Raw genomic sequence first — 16,654 nt, 5'->3', positions numbered from 1 at the left:
GAGCCAAAATTAGTAAATCTCGAAGCGCGCACCAAAATTGGTGCGCAAAACATCGTGTTTTTGATATGGGCCTAGCTCTTACGTTCCACTCCTTAAGCTTGCCTGCCAAATCAGACGTTGGACGTCAGAGAAATCTCGGACTATTCAATGGGCTACTGGATTGATGAACTAGCACATAAAAATCCAACTCAGCGTGACTAGGATCCTCGATTGTCTTGTCTGATCATAAAGACTGCATGATAATTAACAGTTTGACTAATAATATCAAGCATTGTTTATGATCCGTCTGAGCACCTCTTACTTTTCTATAATTAATTTTAATTGTATTTTTGCAAATTTTGTAACAGATGTTCCAATTCCATGTGTTAAACTGAATTAAATTAATGTTATATAAATCTTTTACAATCTATTTTACTTTTATGTAACTTGTTTTCATTCTGTGCAACAACAAAAAATATGGAATACATATTAGTTTTTAATTTTGCTATATTTTATAACGGTAATATTTATATAAAAAAAGCAGATTCTTTAGATAGTCAAGCAAGATAGGGCATAGCGCCTGGTACGTCAGGTACATATTTTTCGTTGGTACTGCATACAGTACCTAAAGTTCTGGTCATTTTTTTAAAGGGTATTTTACGACTCCCTCCAGAATCACAAAGCGTCATTCTCGCCGCACCAATCCAGATTTGGATGCTACGCCTTTGGCAAGTATTTAGCGCTGGAATTTAAAAGGAGGACATTCTAAGGTGTTTTTTTCTCTTTCTTGATCAATTATGATTTGTACAAAAAGGCCGACTTAACCCTTTTGTTTGTACATGTTTTGCACAAATTCAAGGTTCACTTTGTTTAAAAAGTATATGTATGATGTATTCTATATACTCAAATTATGTGTGACTTTGGTCTGTTCATTTGTTTACGATAAAAATCCTTGATCTTGTGCACAAGTACTACTACTGAGGTTTTTTTTTTATCGTCCTTGACTTCCCTGCCGGATCTCGCACGAACTTTTGCACAAGTATAATTGATCAAATTTTATATATCATTATGTATATGCGTTAGTGTAATTATATATTGTATATATTAAGTTTGCTACCTGTCTAACTGGTGAAACCGCTGGAAGGGAGATAACGCCAACTAAACATATGGAAATATATTGGCCTATGTCACAAACAGTACAGTATACGTACATGTTTTAAAAGCTGGACCCCTTCGTTTCTAGAAAAAAATTAACTTCAAATCAATTCTGAATACATCTGCAATCCATGATATTCGCCTTTAGCTCATTATTGAAGGCCATTGACCGCTGCTTGGCTTTTGGTGATTGACTGTCTAATTGGCAATCATCTCCTTTTTTCATATTTTGGTGCCTGGTGATTGTAGCTAGCATAATTACTTATACATTTTTTTTTCGAAGGAAAGCCAGCTTACATATCAAAAACCCCCCACTTTATTGGGTACGATTTCGGAGCGGTAAAACAAATTAAGATTGTTTTATTTTGACTAAGTAGATAAATTTTTCCCTCAGAATTAAAATTCATCATTCTAATACATGTTTGGAAGTCTCAGGGACATATTAAAGATTTTAAGTAGTCAAGTCAGGCAATATTTGATTAAAATAAACGATCTGAGAAATGTCAAGTCAGGAGACTTGACTATATGAAGAGTAGCCTAATCAAATATTTAATTCTAATTAGGTAGGTCGGGGCACAAACAAAATTAAATGGTGAAACAGGCAAGTAACGTCAATTTTTGTCTTAAATTTTATTAGTTTTTCTCCTTTAACTGCGCATTTTTTTCTAGATAAGGAGAGTACTCCTTGTCAATCCATATAAATCTGCGCCTGAGTTTATTAAATTCTCCAATTTATTTCGAAAGTTCAGATAGATTCAGGTCCATTCTTCAAAATTGACCATTAATGTCCACGCGTCTTCCTAGGTTGCGTACTTCTAATCTGAAGTAATAACGAGTTTTTGGGGTTAATAGCAATTAAGGTTTCTAGTATTTGAACTCTATTTGTTGCATACAACTTAAATTAAACCTTAGATGTACATTCAAAGAAGTATATTGCTTATGAGTGACGGTGTATGTCAAAATAAGAATACGTCCATCATGTTACTTGTTCCATCGCGATGGTTTTAAAAATTATTACGATGCTTCGAACAAGTATCATGATACTTGTTTAAAGCCACACGACGCTAGTCAGAAGTATAACGATGGAAGTTCAAAGTATCATTATACTTGTAAAAAGCATTATGATACCAGGGGCGGATCCATGATTTTAGATTAGGGCGGGGGGCGCACAGTTTAAAATTTTTTTAGGTTAAATTTTTGAAATAGTCTCAATGTAGATATCTAATGTGATAAAATTAGCAAGAAATTAAAGTGTCAACCAAAACCCGCCTAAATCTACCCCTGACAACCCATGCTTTGCAAATTTTACGGGCGCGCACGCCCGCCACGCCCCCGCCTGAATCCGACCATGGATACAATTCTGATGACTAAGTTAGAAGCATCCTGATGGTTGTTAAAAGCATCGTATTGGACGTGAAAGAATCATGATGGGAGTTAAAAGCATCGAACTTAATCAGTCACCAGAATTGCATCATGATGCTTTTTATAAGTATCGTGAAACTTGTGCGAAACGCGCAGCGTTGGAAAAAAAAACCATCATCATGATGGAAGTATCCTTATTTTGACATGAACCGCCACTTATAATTGCTTATAGCAATAACTGTATTTTGACCCAATGCCAAATTAACTAGCTTTCGATCGCGATCATATGTTATACCGACGACTGTCAAATGTTACTCGAACGTATAAATGTATACAATGCGAGCGACTAATGGATTCGCTGTTTCCGAATGAACTAGTTCAAAAAACGAGGCAATATCTATAGATGAAAGTCCGACAAAACCTCATTTCTTGAGTACACTAAAATCCCTAAAATTTTTTCTCAGTCTTGTATTTTTTTACAATCCAGGGTGGATAACCTTGGAAAAGAACTCCCCTTTTTGCTAATGTTGTGTAAACTTTGGGCGAAAATGAGCAAATGTTCGTCTGAAACCTCCGCCCCTTTGAAATATAATCTGGGTGGGAATACCTTTAAAAAAGTCGGGACCGACCATAAACTCGCAGTCTTTTTTTCTCGATGAATGGATTTTTATGACGGATGTCAATGAGATCATCTGCGAGTTTTCTTTGACGTCCGCGTTGACGACATGTAACGGGACGTACGAAGTACACCCGGAGTGCTAAAGGTTCCTCTAACACAATACTGTGCAATTAGTTTTATTTAGCATTCGTCAGTTGTGATTATTGTTTGTAATCACTATCGACATACAATTTGTAGTACACTACTTTTCTTTGCTTAGTTAATTTTCCCGTTTTTCTATTTTTTTAAATTACCGTCTACAGTTTGAATTCTGCCTCGGCTTGCAGATCGTTGACGTCATCAATAAGGCTCAGCATAGGAATAATCTTACCAAATTAAACAACATATTTGTTGATTTACCTGCATAACATTGACTAAAAACAATTCAAATATTATTGTTTGACAAATCATATTCAATTCCTTGAGTATCACTTTATCAAACAGATATTTCTTTTGAAAAATATCTCTATCCTTCAACTACCTTGATAGTTCCCATAATGCAATGACGGAAGCTAGATTTTGCGCAAGCGTAATTGATTTTTGTTTGGAAGAAGAAAGAAGACTTGTCGCATAAGAAAAATATATTAACAGTGGACGATCTAGATCAGTATGCCAATCGCTAAGTACAAAACAATTATCCTTGAGTGCATAGACCTACTACGTCAACGAAAGGCGCGCCCAGATGCACTAGGTATCGCGCATTTAGTTGCGCGACGGCATGGCTTAAAAGTGTCGGAGACGGAAGCCTACCTTGAACAACTTGTCGATTCTGGTGATGTTTTAAAAGTAGATTTCAAGGGAAACACTAGCTATAGGGTACCATCGAGCACAAAAAGTATTAAGCATGGCAAGAAAAGCTTGAACTCTGACGCAACGAACAAAAACATATTAGACGCTCTTGCCGCACTGTGCGACGGATCGGATGCGACTAAAGGCGCTAGTGTAAAAGACATTGAGAGATGGTTCGCTACCAATTCCATTGAGCCACGTTTGACTAAACAGCAGCTACAAGTAGCCCTGGACAGAGAAGCTGAGAACGCTGTTATACAGATTTTAGAAAATGGAAATTATGGCCCTATTTCTGACGCTAGTAAGGACAAGAAGGAAGAAAAACAACAAAAAAAGGCTCTGAAAAGAAAGTTGTCTCCAAAACCTGCAGTTAAAGTTGAACCATCTGATGATGCATGCCAAATTAAAAGAAGCCGACCATTGTCAAAACGAAAGGTTAATATTGGACTCGAAATGTTGCTTTTGCTATCCAAGGTTTAGGATTTCTATACTTGTATGTGGGTGCACCAAGTCAATTACACCCAACATGTATATGCATAAAGTGTTATGGAACATGATTTATTATAAAGTGTAGATGCACAAGATGATGGTCTTATGACTAAAGCCTTTTTTCATTATTTACCTAGTATGGCAATTATCTCATCGGGCAGATTTCTTGTCACGTTTTTGTTGGTACCTAGTGCTAAGATTAAGGACATTAATATTTTTTTTGTAGTGTGTTTTTATGGATTTTTATTCTGCATTTCATTTAAGGGACCACCATATGAGCTGACATCTTAAATGTTGTGTACATATTTTATAAGAATCACAGTATATGACTTAGTCACTGATGATGTGTATTAAAGTCTTGTTATAGGATTACAAGTCAGTTTTTAATACATGTGACCATTTAATGTAAAAAGCAGACAAATTTAGCATATGATTTAATCACACTACTATTTTTTATTAAAGATTGTGATGAAGAAGTAAAATCTTTTTACATGTTCTTACTTTTTAAGAAAATTGAAGCACTTGTATTAGCACTATTTGAGAAGGAATTCTCACATAGAATAGTTGAAAATGTACATGAATTACAAATGAAATGAATGATATACTTGATTGGCAGCTTATGAATTAATTACCTATTATATATTCTTTTTTTTTTTTTAGAAAATAAAGAAAAACCATGGTCCAGATTTTGAAACATTTTATGAACAGAAAGCAAGTTCACCAGGATCAAGTCCTTCTTGTGATTATTGTCTTAAGTCAACAAAAGAGAATGAGAAGGGGGATTTGGAAAAAATACTAATTTGTAAAGACTGTAATGCCCAAGGTAGACCTATTACTTTCTCTAAACACAACTTCCTTTTTTATAAGTCATGTATGAACAAAACAAATAAAATTACTAATGGTTTGCAACTGTCCAGCTTTTGTGTACACAACTTTACAAAAATTATAGTTGATACATCTGCACACAAATTGTGATTCTTCAAATTTAAAACACCAACAGAACAAAAATGCATTCATGATGACCCTTGAATTTTAATCAGGAGGTTTTGATTTTTTTTTTTTTCAGAAGTTGAGACTACAGTTTTATTTTTTGTTAATTTATATTTTGAAACAGAGTTTTATCTCCTGATTAGAAGGACTGGAGTTGACAACATGGGAAAACATCAGATTTTAACAGAAGCTTGTTTGACAAATGGTTCCTCACAATAACTTTTATTTTAATTATAAAGCAGCTTTCAGAATTTGACCAATTGTTATTCAAGGATTATGCTTATTCACGGCCTGTGTGTTTTTTAATAATTGCATTTTTTCTTCTTTAGCTCATCCATCTTGTATGGGCTACAGTACAGTGTTAGCCAAGAGAGCTTTACGTGGTCCATGGCAATGTAATGACTGTAAAATATGTATTGTTTGTGAAGATGCCGGTGATCCAGTAAGTTTAAGAAAAACTTTCCAAAAATTAACTGTAGGAAGCATATTTTACAAAATGTTTTTTGACAAGGGAGATAATTTAATACTCTGAAAGGTGTAACAGTACTTTTGCTTTACTTTATTTTGATAACTGCAAAATAACAGACAAAAGTAACAAAAAATTTATTGACAGCTGTATGATAGAAAGACTAGCTTTTGCTTATATGTAATGTATTTTCAGGATATGATGCTGTTTTGTGATGCATGTGATAAAGGGTTTCACATGAATTGTCATGAACCTGCGCTGGATAAAAAACCTCAAGGTATTAAAATTATTTTCCTTTTCTAATGTTTGTACATCATCATAAAATTTTTAGAAACTGCCAGCTGATATAGAGGAGAAAACCCAATGTGGTGGAGATGCAAATCTTTCCTGATAGCTTTAATGTTGCATTTCAAATTATACTTTTTTCCGTTACAAATAATATATAAATGCTCTATTACATAAAATTATTTTTCTATGAAGTTTCATTCTTATTTTTTAATTTTTATTAAAACCAACCTCAAACTCATTGTAATTGTAGAGTGCAACCTTTAATCAACATTTTTTCAGTCTAAATACACATTACAAAAGTACCATTCCATTAGCATGACACAAATTCACAGTAAATGGCAAACAGTTTGGGTGAAGATAATTTCTCTATTTAGGGAAGTGGGTGTGTAATCTGTGTTTTTCTGAAGGAACGGCAGATAACAGTAATAATTTAGATAATGCACAAGATGAAGATAGTGTAGCAGGTAAAATTTTAATCTGTAAGGTATTTTATGCTGTTTCAGATCTTCTTGGCGCTTTTTTGCCATTTTTTTGTAGTTTACCTTGTTAAAACATTTGTGAAACATACCAAGACCTGTCATTTTTACTAGTAGTTACCTAATCTACCTGAAAATGGGGTACTTCAAAGTAGGTTTGATCAAGGGTTAATTTTTTGTACAAAACCCTTACATGATTTAATATGTACGTTATGTATATTGGTAAAAGTTCTATTGTGCTTTGCTGTACATGAGAAAAGAAACTGGACCTAAAACTTGAAGAAACAAAACTGTGGCATATCCAAGTATTTTCTCAGGTTCAGCTTAATGCTTACTGGCCATTTCTGTAATTATATATCAAATGTTTATAAAACCTTATTAAATAATTTAGCTTTCTAGTTGTCTTTTTTTTTCTGTTATGTGTCTCAACTATTATACATATCTGACAACTTTAAGAATTATATTCAGTTGTACATTCTTTGTACTGTCATCTGCTGCACATCTTGGGAGCGGAGTTCCTGAGGTCAGAAAATTTTGTGAATTTGATGCACAATTTGGACAAAAATGAGTGAATATTAGCCTAGAACCCCTTTTTATGGAACCCTTCCAGAACCCACTACTATCATCTATTATTCTGTCAATATTTAGAGTATAGTCTATTGTTTATTGTAGAAGGAGGTGGGGCATCATGTTTACCCACACCATGTGATTCTCCCGCTTCAGAAGAGGAGGATGCAGATAGGTTTGTTCTATATACAAACAATAGATTTAATTTAGATGATTGACTGACTCAGGGCTTAATCTAAAGGGAGAAATGGGCAAAAACCTCTCATTTGTGCTCACTTTTCCAATTTGTCTTTGACAAGGTGAAGTTTTTGTAATACATTTTATACTGTGAAAGTACCTTTTATACTCCATGCAACAAGGTTGCGAATGATGTAATGTTTTTGACCCGTCTGTCAGTCAATCTTCAGTTTTCCGTACTTTTTTTTAACGCTTGCAGATATTGACATGATTTTTGGTATGTAAGTTCACAATGATAAGTTGCAGGTCAAGTTTAATTTTCATTCTGCTCTGATGATTTTTACTGAAAATTACGGCCTTGAAGTTAGCAAAATTCACAGAAATAACAGTTTTCCAGACTTTTTTTCTTAACATTTGCAGATATTGACATGATTTTTAGTATATAACTTCACCATGATAAGTTACAGGACAAAGTTTTAGTTGGTTCCACTACGATTAATTTTACCGAAATTACCAGCCTTGAACATAGCTAAATTGACAGAAATAACTGTTTTATAGACTTTTTTTTTAAAACGCATGCAAATTATGACATGAATTTTGGTATATAAGTTCTCGGTATGTTAAAGGTCAAGTGTTCATTCGTTCTACTATGATGATATTTACTTTGGATTGACTAAAACTCAAAGAAATCACAGTCTGGAGTTTGAAACAGCCATTCTGAGTAACAGAATTAGTTACAAGATAAAGGTCTAAAGCCTGAAAAACACTCTTATTTCTTTTTTTATCGGGGTCCTTCTACATGTATTTCTCTTACGAACAAATTTACTTGAGTATCCAACATTGGGACAGGTGGGGTATGTGAGCACTAAGGATCTTTAATATTCATGGGTATCAATATGTGTTTAAGGGAAAAAGTTAAAGGTCATGAATTCATGGTTTCGATGATCCTCTCGTACAATTTAAAGTAAATAATCCTTTTTGTTTGGAATCAAATTTTGTGATTTACCTTACCCACGATATCCACGAAAATTGGTACTCCACGAACAGTAGTACTTTTACAGTAAACAAAAATGTCAATACTGTTATCTGACAGATTGTTTTATTATCAATGTAAATATTCTTCTTGTTTCTTCTGAACTTGTGGTTCCAAATTTTTCTTGGTACTCAACAATCAACATCATGATAAATAACTGAATGTTCATCAGACTAAATGTGTTAAGCTGTTCAATAAACAAGGTTTCTACTGAAATCAATGTAAATGGTAATTGTGAAAGAGAGGCAGGAATAGAATAGATTTTACAATTTGATTTGGTATTATGTATCAGCTAATAAAAAGTTTTTATCTGCTCAAGAGAAACAGAAACAGAAGATAAAACCATTTAAACAACTTGATAGCAAATAGTGTAATTCTATAGACAATTTCACAAAAAAAATCAGAAGTGTAAAATTGACTGTATGTAATGATGTCGTGACTGGACCTCAATGCATACAATCAATTTTACTTGTGTGACTTTTTGTGAAACACTTATTCAAGATATTATTATTAAATTCAAATCAGATCTTAAGTTCACTTTGATGTTCATATTAGATGTAAACCTCCTCCTAAGAAGATGAGGAAGAAAAGTGAGGTAAAAGGCAGTGCAGCACCATTACCCAGCTACCCTGATGCTTCTAAATGGAATGTTTCTGATGTCGTCAACTTTTTTATGAAGCTTGGCTTCAAAGAACAGGCTACTTCATTCCAGGACCAGGTATTTTTTACTTTCTTCTTAGATGGATAAGACTTCATACAACTGCAAAAGAAATACCAGTATAATGGCATCACACTGTTGTTGATGTGGGTGTCTGTATATATTTTTGTTCAATGACTTATTTATAAGTACAGTGGAATTTCACTCAACGAAAAAAATCCGGAAATATGCGAATTTCATTTTCTCCAACTCCCGATAACTCAAACACATTTCAGTGGTCCCTTGGAGTTCGAGCTACCCAGGTTTGACTGTATATTGATCTTGATGAAATTATACCATAATATACAATAGTGAAAAAAGAGTACTAGGATTAATTTTTTAGGGTTATGACATAAACCTTTAGGAATGATAGGCCAAATGGCCAGAAACAACCATTTTCCTGAAAGATACCATACCCCAAAAGTAAGGCTGGGATTGATTTGAGGGATGTGCCTTAAACCACTTATGGATAAGGGATTCTAATTTTATTCAATCTCCATGGTCATCTCAAGCTGCAACCTCCAGAACTTATATTATAGCGTTAATCTTAGTTCCATTTTTTAGCTCACATGGCCAAAGGCCATTTGAGCTATTACCATCACTTGGCATCCGTCATGGTTAACAATTTTTCAAAACTCTTCTCCTCTTATACTATTCGACCAATTGGAACCAAACTTGATATGAATGTTACTTGGGATATTCTGCATAGAACTGACATGTGTATTTTTTATCCTTAGAAAAACATGGCCGCTGTTACTAAAAATTGAACATAGGGATCAGTCCAAGGATCTGGATATGGGCAAAAATGCCAGTCATTGACAGACAAATTTTGCAAATGACCGACGAGCGTTTTAATCCAGCGGACATAAAAAATTGTCAACCCTTATAAATTAGTCATTGTGGTTTTATTACTGCATAAACATCCTGTCTGTCTCCTAAATGTTTATTGGAAATTATTTGACAGGTGTACATCAATATTAATTAACCGGTGTGCAGCCACCTGTGACTGCGATTTTACCTGTAACTGATTAGTTGATTGCAGAGTTAAATTAATGCTACACATGCAGCACCATTGCATATACAAATTAGTTGAAGTGACTTGGAGAATTTTCATAAATTTATTACTTGAGTTAAATAAGATCTTTCTGTGGTAACGAAAGCAAACGGTGCTGAAACCACTAATCAGTCGTAGTTGGTAATTATTTATTCATCCATTGAATCTTTTTAATAGAGCGTCAACGACCCATTCAAATCGATATACAAAATGTATTCACGATTTTATTTTTGCAATAATTTTTTTCATTACTCAGAAGTATTTAGGCTCTTTGCCGATGTGATGAAAAAGTCGAGAGACACAATGTTGTTTTATTTACATGTCAGAAAGCCCACATGTGGTTGCAACTGAATTTCGTTCACTCGTTCAGATATTTTGTAAAAGACAGAGTACATGATGGAATAACACAAATTCCAATATTTATCTCTAAATAACTACAAAAAAGTTTATTCTCGATCCAGGCAGGTAAAAGGCTAACACAAACGCCTGCTGAAATTTGATAAGATGTCCGACATGGGCTGTCAAAATTTCCGGACCCTTGGATTTTATTGTCATTGTTTTCAAAAATCTTCTCCTTTGACATTATTTGACCAATCAGAACTAAACTTGGTATGAATGTTCCTTTGGGTATTCTGCATAGAACTGATATTTTTTATCTTTTGAAAAACAATGCTGCAGTAACTTAAAATAGAGCATAGGGGTCAGACAGTAGTTTTTCGCATATATCTCCAAAACCTTTATGTTTAGCCAAATTCTGACGACGAGTTAAAGTGTTTAGCATGGTCAAATTTTCATTTTAATCTGTTCAGCCACATTAGAGTTATTACCCTTTTTTCATGTTTTATCCCTAAAAAATAGGACATTGGGGTCAGTCAGAGGTTTTTCTCTTATATCACTAAAACCGTTAGGATAAGCCACATTCTTCCAGTTGCCGAAATGATCCTTGTCATAAGGCCTTCAAAAGTCTTCAGGGACCAAAGTTGTAAGATGACTCCTTGTTAGAGTAAATGTCCTTGAAAGGTGAAAAAGGAGGTTTTTAGCAGTTTTCAGGCAATATCAAGAAAACTATGATAGATAAAAAGGAACTTTCAATTGATTAAATGATCAGTATGAAAAGCCTACCAAAGTTTTCATGAGTCCAAACTGTTGGAGAACTCCTTGTTAGAGTTGCTGCCCTTGAAAGGCAAATATTTAATCAGGTGTGCTATTGAAGTTCCTTGAAGCCTTTTGTTTAGGAAGTGAGAAAGCAATATTTTTTTAAATTCAGGATCTATATATTTTAAAATATATGCTAGATAATGTCCAAGCTTTGTAATGTTGGCAGCAGACAAAACCAGTGGGCTTTAAATCCAGTTTAAGTTTTTAATTGTAGAAGAAAACTTGGAAAAGCATGTTTTTTTTCTGTTATGAGGGTTTCCCCATTGTTCATTGAAGACCAATGGTTTGCCTTAGGTTGACATTTTCATCCCATTGGGGTTGTTGTCCCTTTGACATAAACACCATACCTATTCTTGTTATATTTGAATAAAATGGGAAAAAATGGAAACTGACTGACCAGAACTTAACTGTTAGTGTAATAGCAACCCTTGTTATGGCTTGAGGAAGCTTTGACTAATTTACTATTAAAGGAGAAGACGATGTTATTGTGCAAGTCATAAATCTGGAAACTAATCTGGGACTTTGGGACTTTCCCCCTATAATTTCAACCCAAAATAAACAGAAGAAGAGATTGAGACACAACAGGAAAGCAAATGTCAGACATCATTGACAAACAATGAGATTTGCAGCCAGATAACTAGTATTTGTCTAAGGAAAATCTTATGGCTACTTCCAAAGAATTTTCGTGTTGCTGGTAGAAAAACTTTTAGAACATTTCTCTTTTATCAGTCTTGCAATCGTAAGCTTGACAAGTCATCATGTTTTGGTGATTAGATAAACAGGATTGTAGAAATATTTACGGAATATTCTTTATTTACATATTATTTGCAGTACTTGTATTAGTACCAAACCGACTAAGTGACATCACAAGCCGATCAAAAAGCTATCTGTAAAAATCAATAAAGTCTCGCTGATCTTCCTTTAGATAGGAGAGTTCTGTAAGATGGCTATCCCCTTCCATTTCAAGGATTTCGAACTGTGCATAGCCTTGAGCATTTTATAAAAGCGCATTTTTCATTAAAGGTTATTTATTTTTCTTTACATGGGTATGATTTATCATAAGAGCCTAACTTAATGCAACTTTAATGTTTTCTGTTATCTTTCAGGAAATTGATGGACAATCATTACTGTTGCTCAAAAGAACTGATGTGTTAACAGGTTTAAATTTAAAATTGGGACCTGCATTGAAAATTTACCAGCATGTGGCTAAGCTGCAAATGGTTGACATTGATATAGATGACTTCTGAACAATAGATGTGTAGGAAACTTGAGGGCATGTGCCAAAAATTGACGATTCTTTATGGTTTCAGGATTGTGTTTATAGTGGTTAAATGTGTTTTAAAGTAGGACACCTTTAGGAAATTAATTTAAAATCACAGTATTTATAAAGTCATTGGTTTAGTATGTTCTAATGAAATTATGATAAGTTTTAATATGTGTATGTATCAGTTTCTGTACTATTTAAAGGTCTTCAGGCTATGTAATACAGACACAGCAACAATATACATAGCCTAAATCTTCACATTTAGACAAGGTATTTTTACATCATCTTTTCAAAGGTACATCAATTTTTATTTTTTCTGTATAAGGTGATGCATTAATTTGCATAATTATTTCTAATAAATCTGTAGCATATGGAAACTTGAAGGGAAAATTAGAAATATTTTCCGTATTTTTATTTATTATGAGAACATATAAGTTCCATGAAGTTTTTTACATGATTTGTATTGGTATTGAATTGGGTATGTACATGTACTTAGATTGAAAAGTTGTGATATAGATCCCATACTCAATGATCGATTGAACTTTGACCTCATCTTGCATTGAAATGGTGCTTGATTTTCTGCTTGATAAGTTAGTATTGCTAGAAATGTAATTGATATGTACATAAAGTGTGTTTTTGAGTTGAAATTAATTGTTTAGATTTTTAATTTTTTTAAGTGAATATCACACAGTGGACCTCTTCAATTTGCTCAATTGATTATGATGATACTGGTCTTATATTTAGAATTTTTATCATGATTTTTAATGACTCATTAAATTAGAGATCAATCTCTAATTGAATATGTATTTCAGTGTTGTGTTCATACAGAAGTATTCAGTAGAGTCATTATTTTTTGTTTCATTGAATATGAAATGCATGCAAAGATCTCATAGTAATGTCTTGGTATTTGTGTGAATGGAGTGGAATGATTGAATGGTGAGTAATGGTCAATTAGAATAGTAACTTTATATGATGGTTTGTGATGTATATGAGGTTGATACCAATATTCACTTTGACTTCATTGGCCAGTATCAGAATTTGTTGTCATATTATATATAAAGTATGTTGTATTGACCCGGTAATTCATTGAATTTAACTTTTAAGACATAACATAGTATTTCTTTTGCATCGAAGTATATTGTTGCCAAATTATACCAATAAATGCTCTATGTCTGCATTTGGTCTGACAGTAGCTGAAATGTTTGCCTGCAAATATTGAAGGATATTTTATTAAGAGTTTTTTTTTCAATTAATCATTCTTGGTTAACAATTTTTATTCTAAAACTGAAATAGGGGAATTTTTGTTTTTATTGTATTACTTCAACCTTTCACATACTTATGTACTGAAATTCCATAAGCTATACTGGTTATGTTGTTTAAAATTGAGTTCAATCATGTCGATTTTTTTTTAATTTGTACCTTGAATAAGCTGATTTGTAACATGATAATATGAATTATTTTTGCACAATTCCTGAACAATTTAGGTATCTGGGTTGACTATTAACTTTCCATCTTGTTTGATATTGTTTTATCAGAAACATTATTTATTTATTAATGATTTTAAGTGCATTTTATCTTCTTTCTCTTTCAGCTATTTCAGATTTATGAGACTTGCTTTCAAGTATAAATCAGAAATATACTAACCATGTTCATGAGTTGTACTTGGTGCATATTGTATTTGATCTGAGCATTTAACACCTTTTCTCTTAGCTTATACATTTATACCACTAAGAACATTTTGGTTATCACCCCTTCATATTGGAGGTATTTGTTGATGTTTTACCTGAAAGCAACATAGAATAAATGTTTTATGTAAATTCATTTTGTTTTGACAGCCTGAGAATGTCGAATTTGTGCTTGATCATATCACTCTGTCAACTTAGTGCAACATATTTTACAGTGGTATGAAACTCTCTTCTCTAAAACTGTTCATCAAGTATTGTTGGCAATTATAGGTTGGTTTTGTGTTCTTTATCAAACCACCATTTTTAGCTCACATGGCCAAAAGCCATGTGAGCTATTGCCATTTCTTGGTATTCGTATATATAGTCTATTGCCCATCATGGTTATTAACAATTTTTTTAAAACTCTTCTCCTCTGACACTACTTGACCAATTAGAATCAAACTTGGTATAAATGTTTGTTGGGGTGTTCTGCATATAACTGATGTGGGAATTTTTGATCAGTCATAAACATGGCTTCCTTTACTACAGATAAGGGTCAAACAGAGTTTTTTTTTTTTTTTTTGAATATATCTAAAAAACCATCAAGTTTTGCCAAATTTCGAGTGTAGTGAAAGTGTTCAGCATGTTGAGATCTATCTGTGGTCAAATATTTTGCTATTTTTTTTATTAATATTTTTTTTTATTTTTGCCCTTTTTCAACGTTTTTTTCCATATTTTTGTCTGCAAAACGTTTTACATGCAATGTTTATTATCAGAGGTAGACATAGAAAATAATAGCAGTGATAAGACATATACTGCTACCACACTCTCCAAAGAAGAGATTGTGGAAAACCATAAATCTATGCTATCCTCTTTTGGTCTCTCTACCAAGGACGGTGATTGTGATTTACCATCTATGTACTGGATTCCTATACTCCACAAGAATCCATACAAACAACGTTTCATAGCTGGATCTGCAAAATGTACCACCAAACCTCTTTCATAAATTTTAACTTCCATACAACTGTCAAAGAGGGTCTACAGTCCTACAACAATACCTGTTACTCCTGGTATTAATTCAATGAGAATCCTGAAAAATTCGAAAGATCTTTTGGAGACAATCAGTTCAAGACTATTATCTGAATATAATAGCATTAAAATCCATGATTTTTCAACACTATACTTCTAATCCCCATACTCAGTTAAAATCATCCCGACTTAAAAACAGTATACATCGTTGTTTTTCCAAAAAAAGATGGTACACCTAGATACAAATATATAGTTCTTGGTAGAGATTCTTCATACTTCGTAAGAAATAATTCCAAACCATCTTCCAAATATAAAGCGGAAGATGTTTACAAAATGCTGGAATTTTTAATCGACAACATATTTGTCCAGTGTGGTGGACGTGTTTTTCAACAAACGGTCGGCATTCCAATGGGAACAAATTGTGCTCCTTTACTTGCTGACCTTTTCCTTCTCTCTTATGAAGCTGACTTTATAGCTGATCTGATCCGAAAGAAAGAATATCGTTTAGCTAGATCCTTTAATCTCAGTTTCCGCTATATAGATGACATATTATCTTTGAAACAATCCTAATTTCGGGGATTTGATACATCACATTTACCCCAAAGGGCTTGAGATAAAGGATACTACAGACACTTATCTCATATCTTGACCTACACTTAGATATCGATGGTAAACGAAAATTATTGACCAAACTTTACGACAAACGCGATGACTTCATTCAAAATTGTCAACTTTCCTTTCATCTGTGACAACATCCCTTCAGCACCTGCGTATGGAGTGTTCATATCACAACTCATACGTTATGCCAGAGCTTGCCGAAACTTCACAGACTTTTTGTATCGCGCTAGAACTCTTTAACAAATAGGCTTCTGGAACAGGGTTATGTTGTAACAAGATTGAAGTCATCACTACAGAAGTTTTATGGTCGTCATCATGAACTCGTGGATTGTTATGGTGTATCCATCTGTACCATGAAAACTGATTTATTCAACGGGTCATGGTTTTCCTTTCCTCATTTGTCTACCCTGGACTTGACTTTTTATGAGCAACTCGGTGGGTGTTTCTAGAAGACCAATGGACGGTTACCCTACCGGTGCACCTGGTCCATGCTCCCAGTTTTTAGTGGAGTAAGAGTTGTTCATTTGCTTTTGTTACTTTGTATGTATGATTTTAGTTACTTTATGTTCTTTGTTGTGTATGTCTGTTTTCCATGTCTGGTCTTTGTCCCTGGATTACATTCTTTTGACTAACGCTATAACCTTGGTTCTTCTCCTTTGACACTACTGGATATTGATATGATTGTTCCCTAGGTTTGTGCGTTAGAATCTTTTATCCAAGAAAAAATATGACATCCTTTAC

At 33.5% G+C, this 16,654-nt stretch overlaps 1 protein-coding gene across 2 annotated transcripts; it reads left to right on the top strand.

The window, feature by feature from the left end:
* The first annotated feature begins 3,659 nt into the window (after window positions 1-3,659).
* Window positions 3,660-14,419, top strand: LOC148627009 (histone acetyltransferase KAT6B-like). Of its 2 annotated transcripts, XM_088565509.1 has the most exons (8): window positions 3,660-4,378; window positions 5,093-5,255; window positions 5,752-5,864; window positions 6,084-6,165; window positions 6,551-6,640; window positions 7,325-7,394; window positions 8,985-9,147; window positions 12,445-14,419. In XM_088565509.1, the coding sequence occupies exons 1-8, from the start codon at window positions 3,764-3,766 to the stop codon at window positions 12,583-12,585; spliced, it is 1,437 nt and encodes a 478-aa protein (XP_088421635.1). In that variant the 5' UTR covers window positions 3,660-3,763; the 3' UTR covers window positions 12,586-14,419. The 2 variants fall into 2 exon arrangements, with proteins under 2 accessions (XP_088421635.1, XP_088421644.1); XM_088565518.1 differs by lacking the exon at window positions 6,551-6,640 and having other exon boundaries at window positions 3,672-4,378.
* The last annotated feature ends 2,235 nt before the right edge of the window (window positions 14,420-16,654 follow it).

This window comes from Perna viridis, chromosome 1 (assembly GCF_037379345.1).
Source record: "Perna viridis isolate PV_CMFRI_1.1 ecotype Kerala chromosome 1, ASM3737934v1, whole genome shotgun sequence".
Taxonomy (NCBI): Eukaryota; Metazoa; Mollusca; class Bivalvia; order Mytilida; family Mytilidae; genus Perna; species Perna viridis.
This window is presented reverse-complemented; position numbering and strand designations above follow the sequence as displayed.

What these genes read in the sequence shown, in the direction of transcription:
- LOC148627009 (XM_088565509.1), top strand. Translation starts at nt 3,764, where the DNA reads ATGCCAATCGCTAAGTACAAAACAATTATCCTTGAGTGCATAGACCTA. An exon ending in GTGAAGATGCCGGTGATCCA is followed by an intron (nt 5,865 to 6,083) that starts GTAAGTTTAAGA and finishes ATGTATTTTCAG; the next exon opens with GATATGATGCTGTTTTGTGA. An exon ending in GAAGAGGAGGATGCAGATAG is followed by an intron (nt 7,395 to 8,984) that starts GTTTGTTCTATA and finishes TGTTCATATTAG; the next exon opens with ATGTAAACCTCCTCCTAAGA.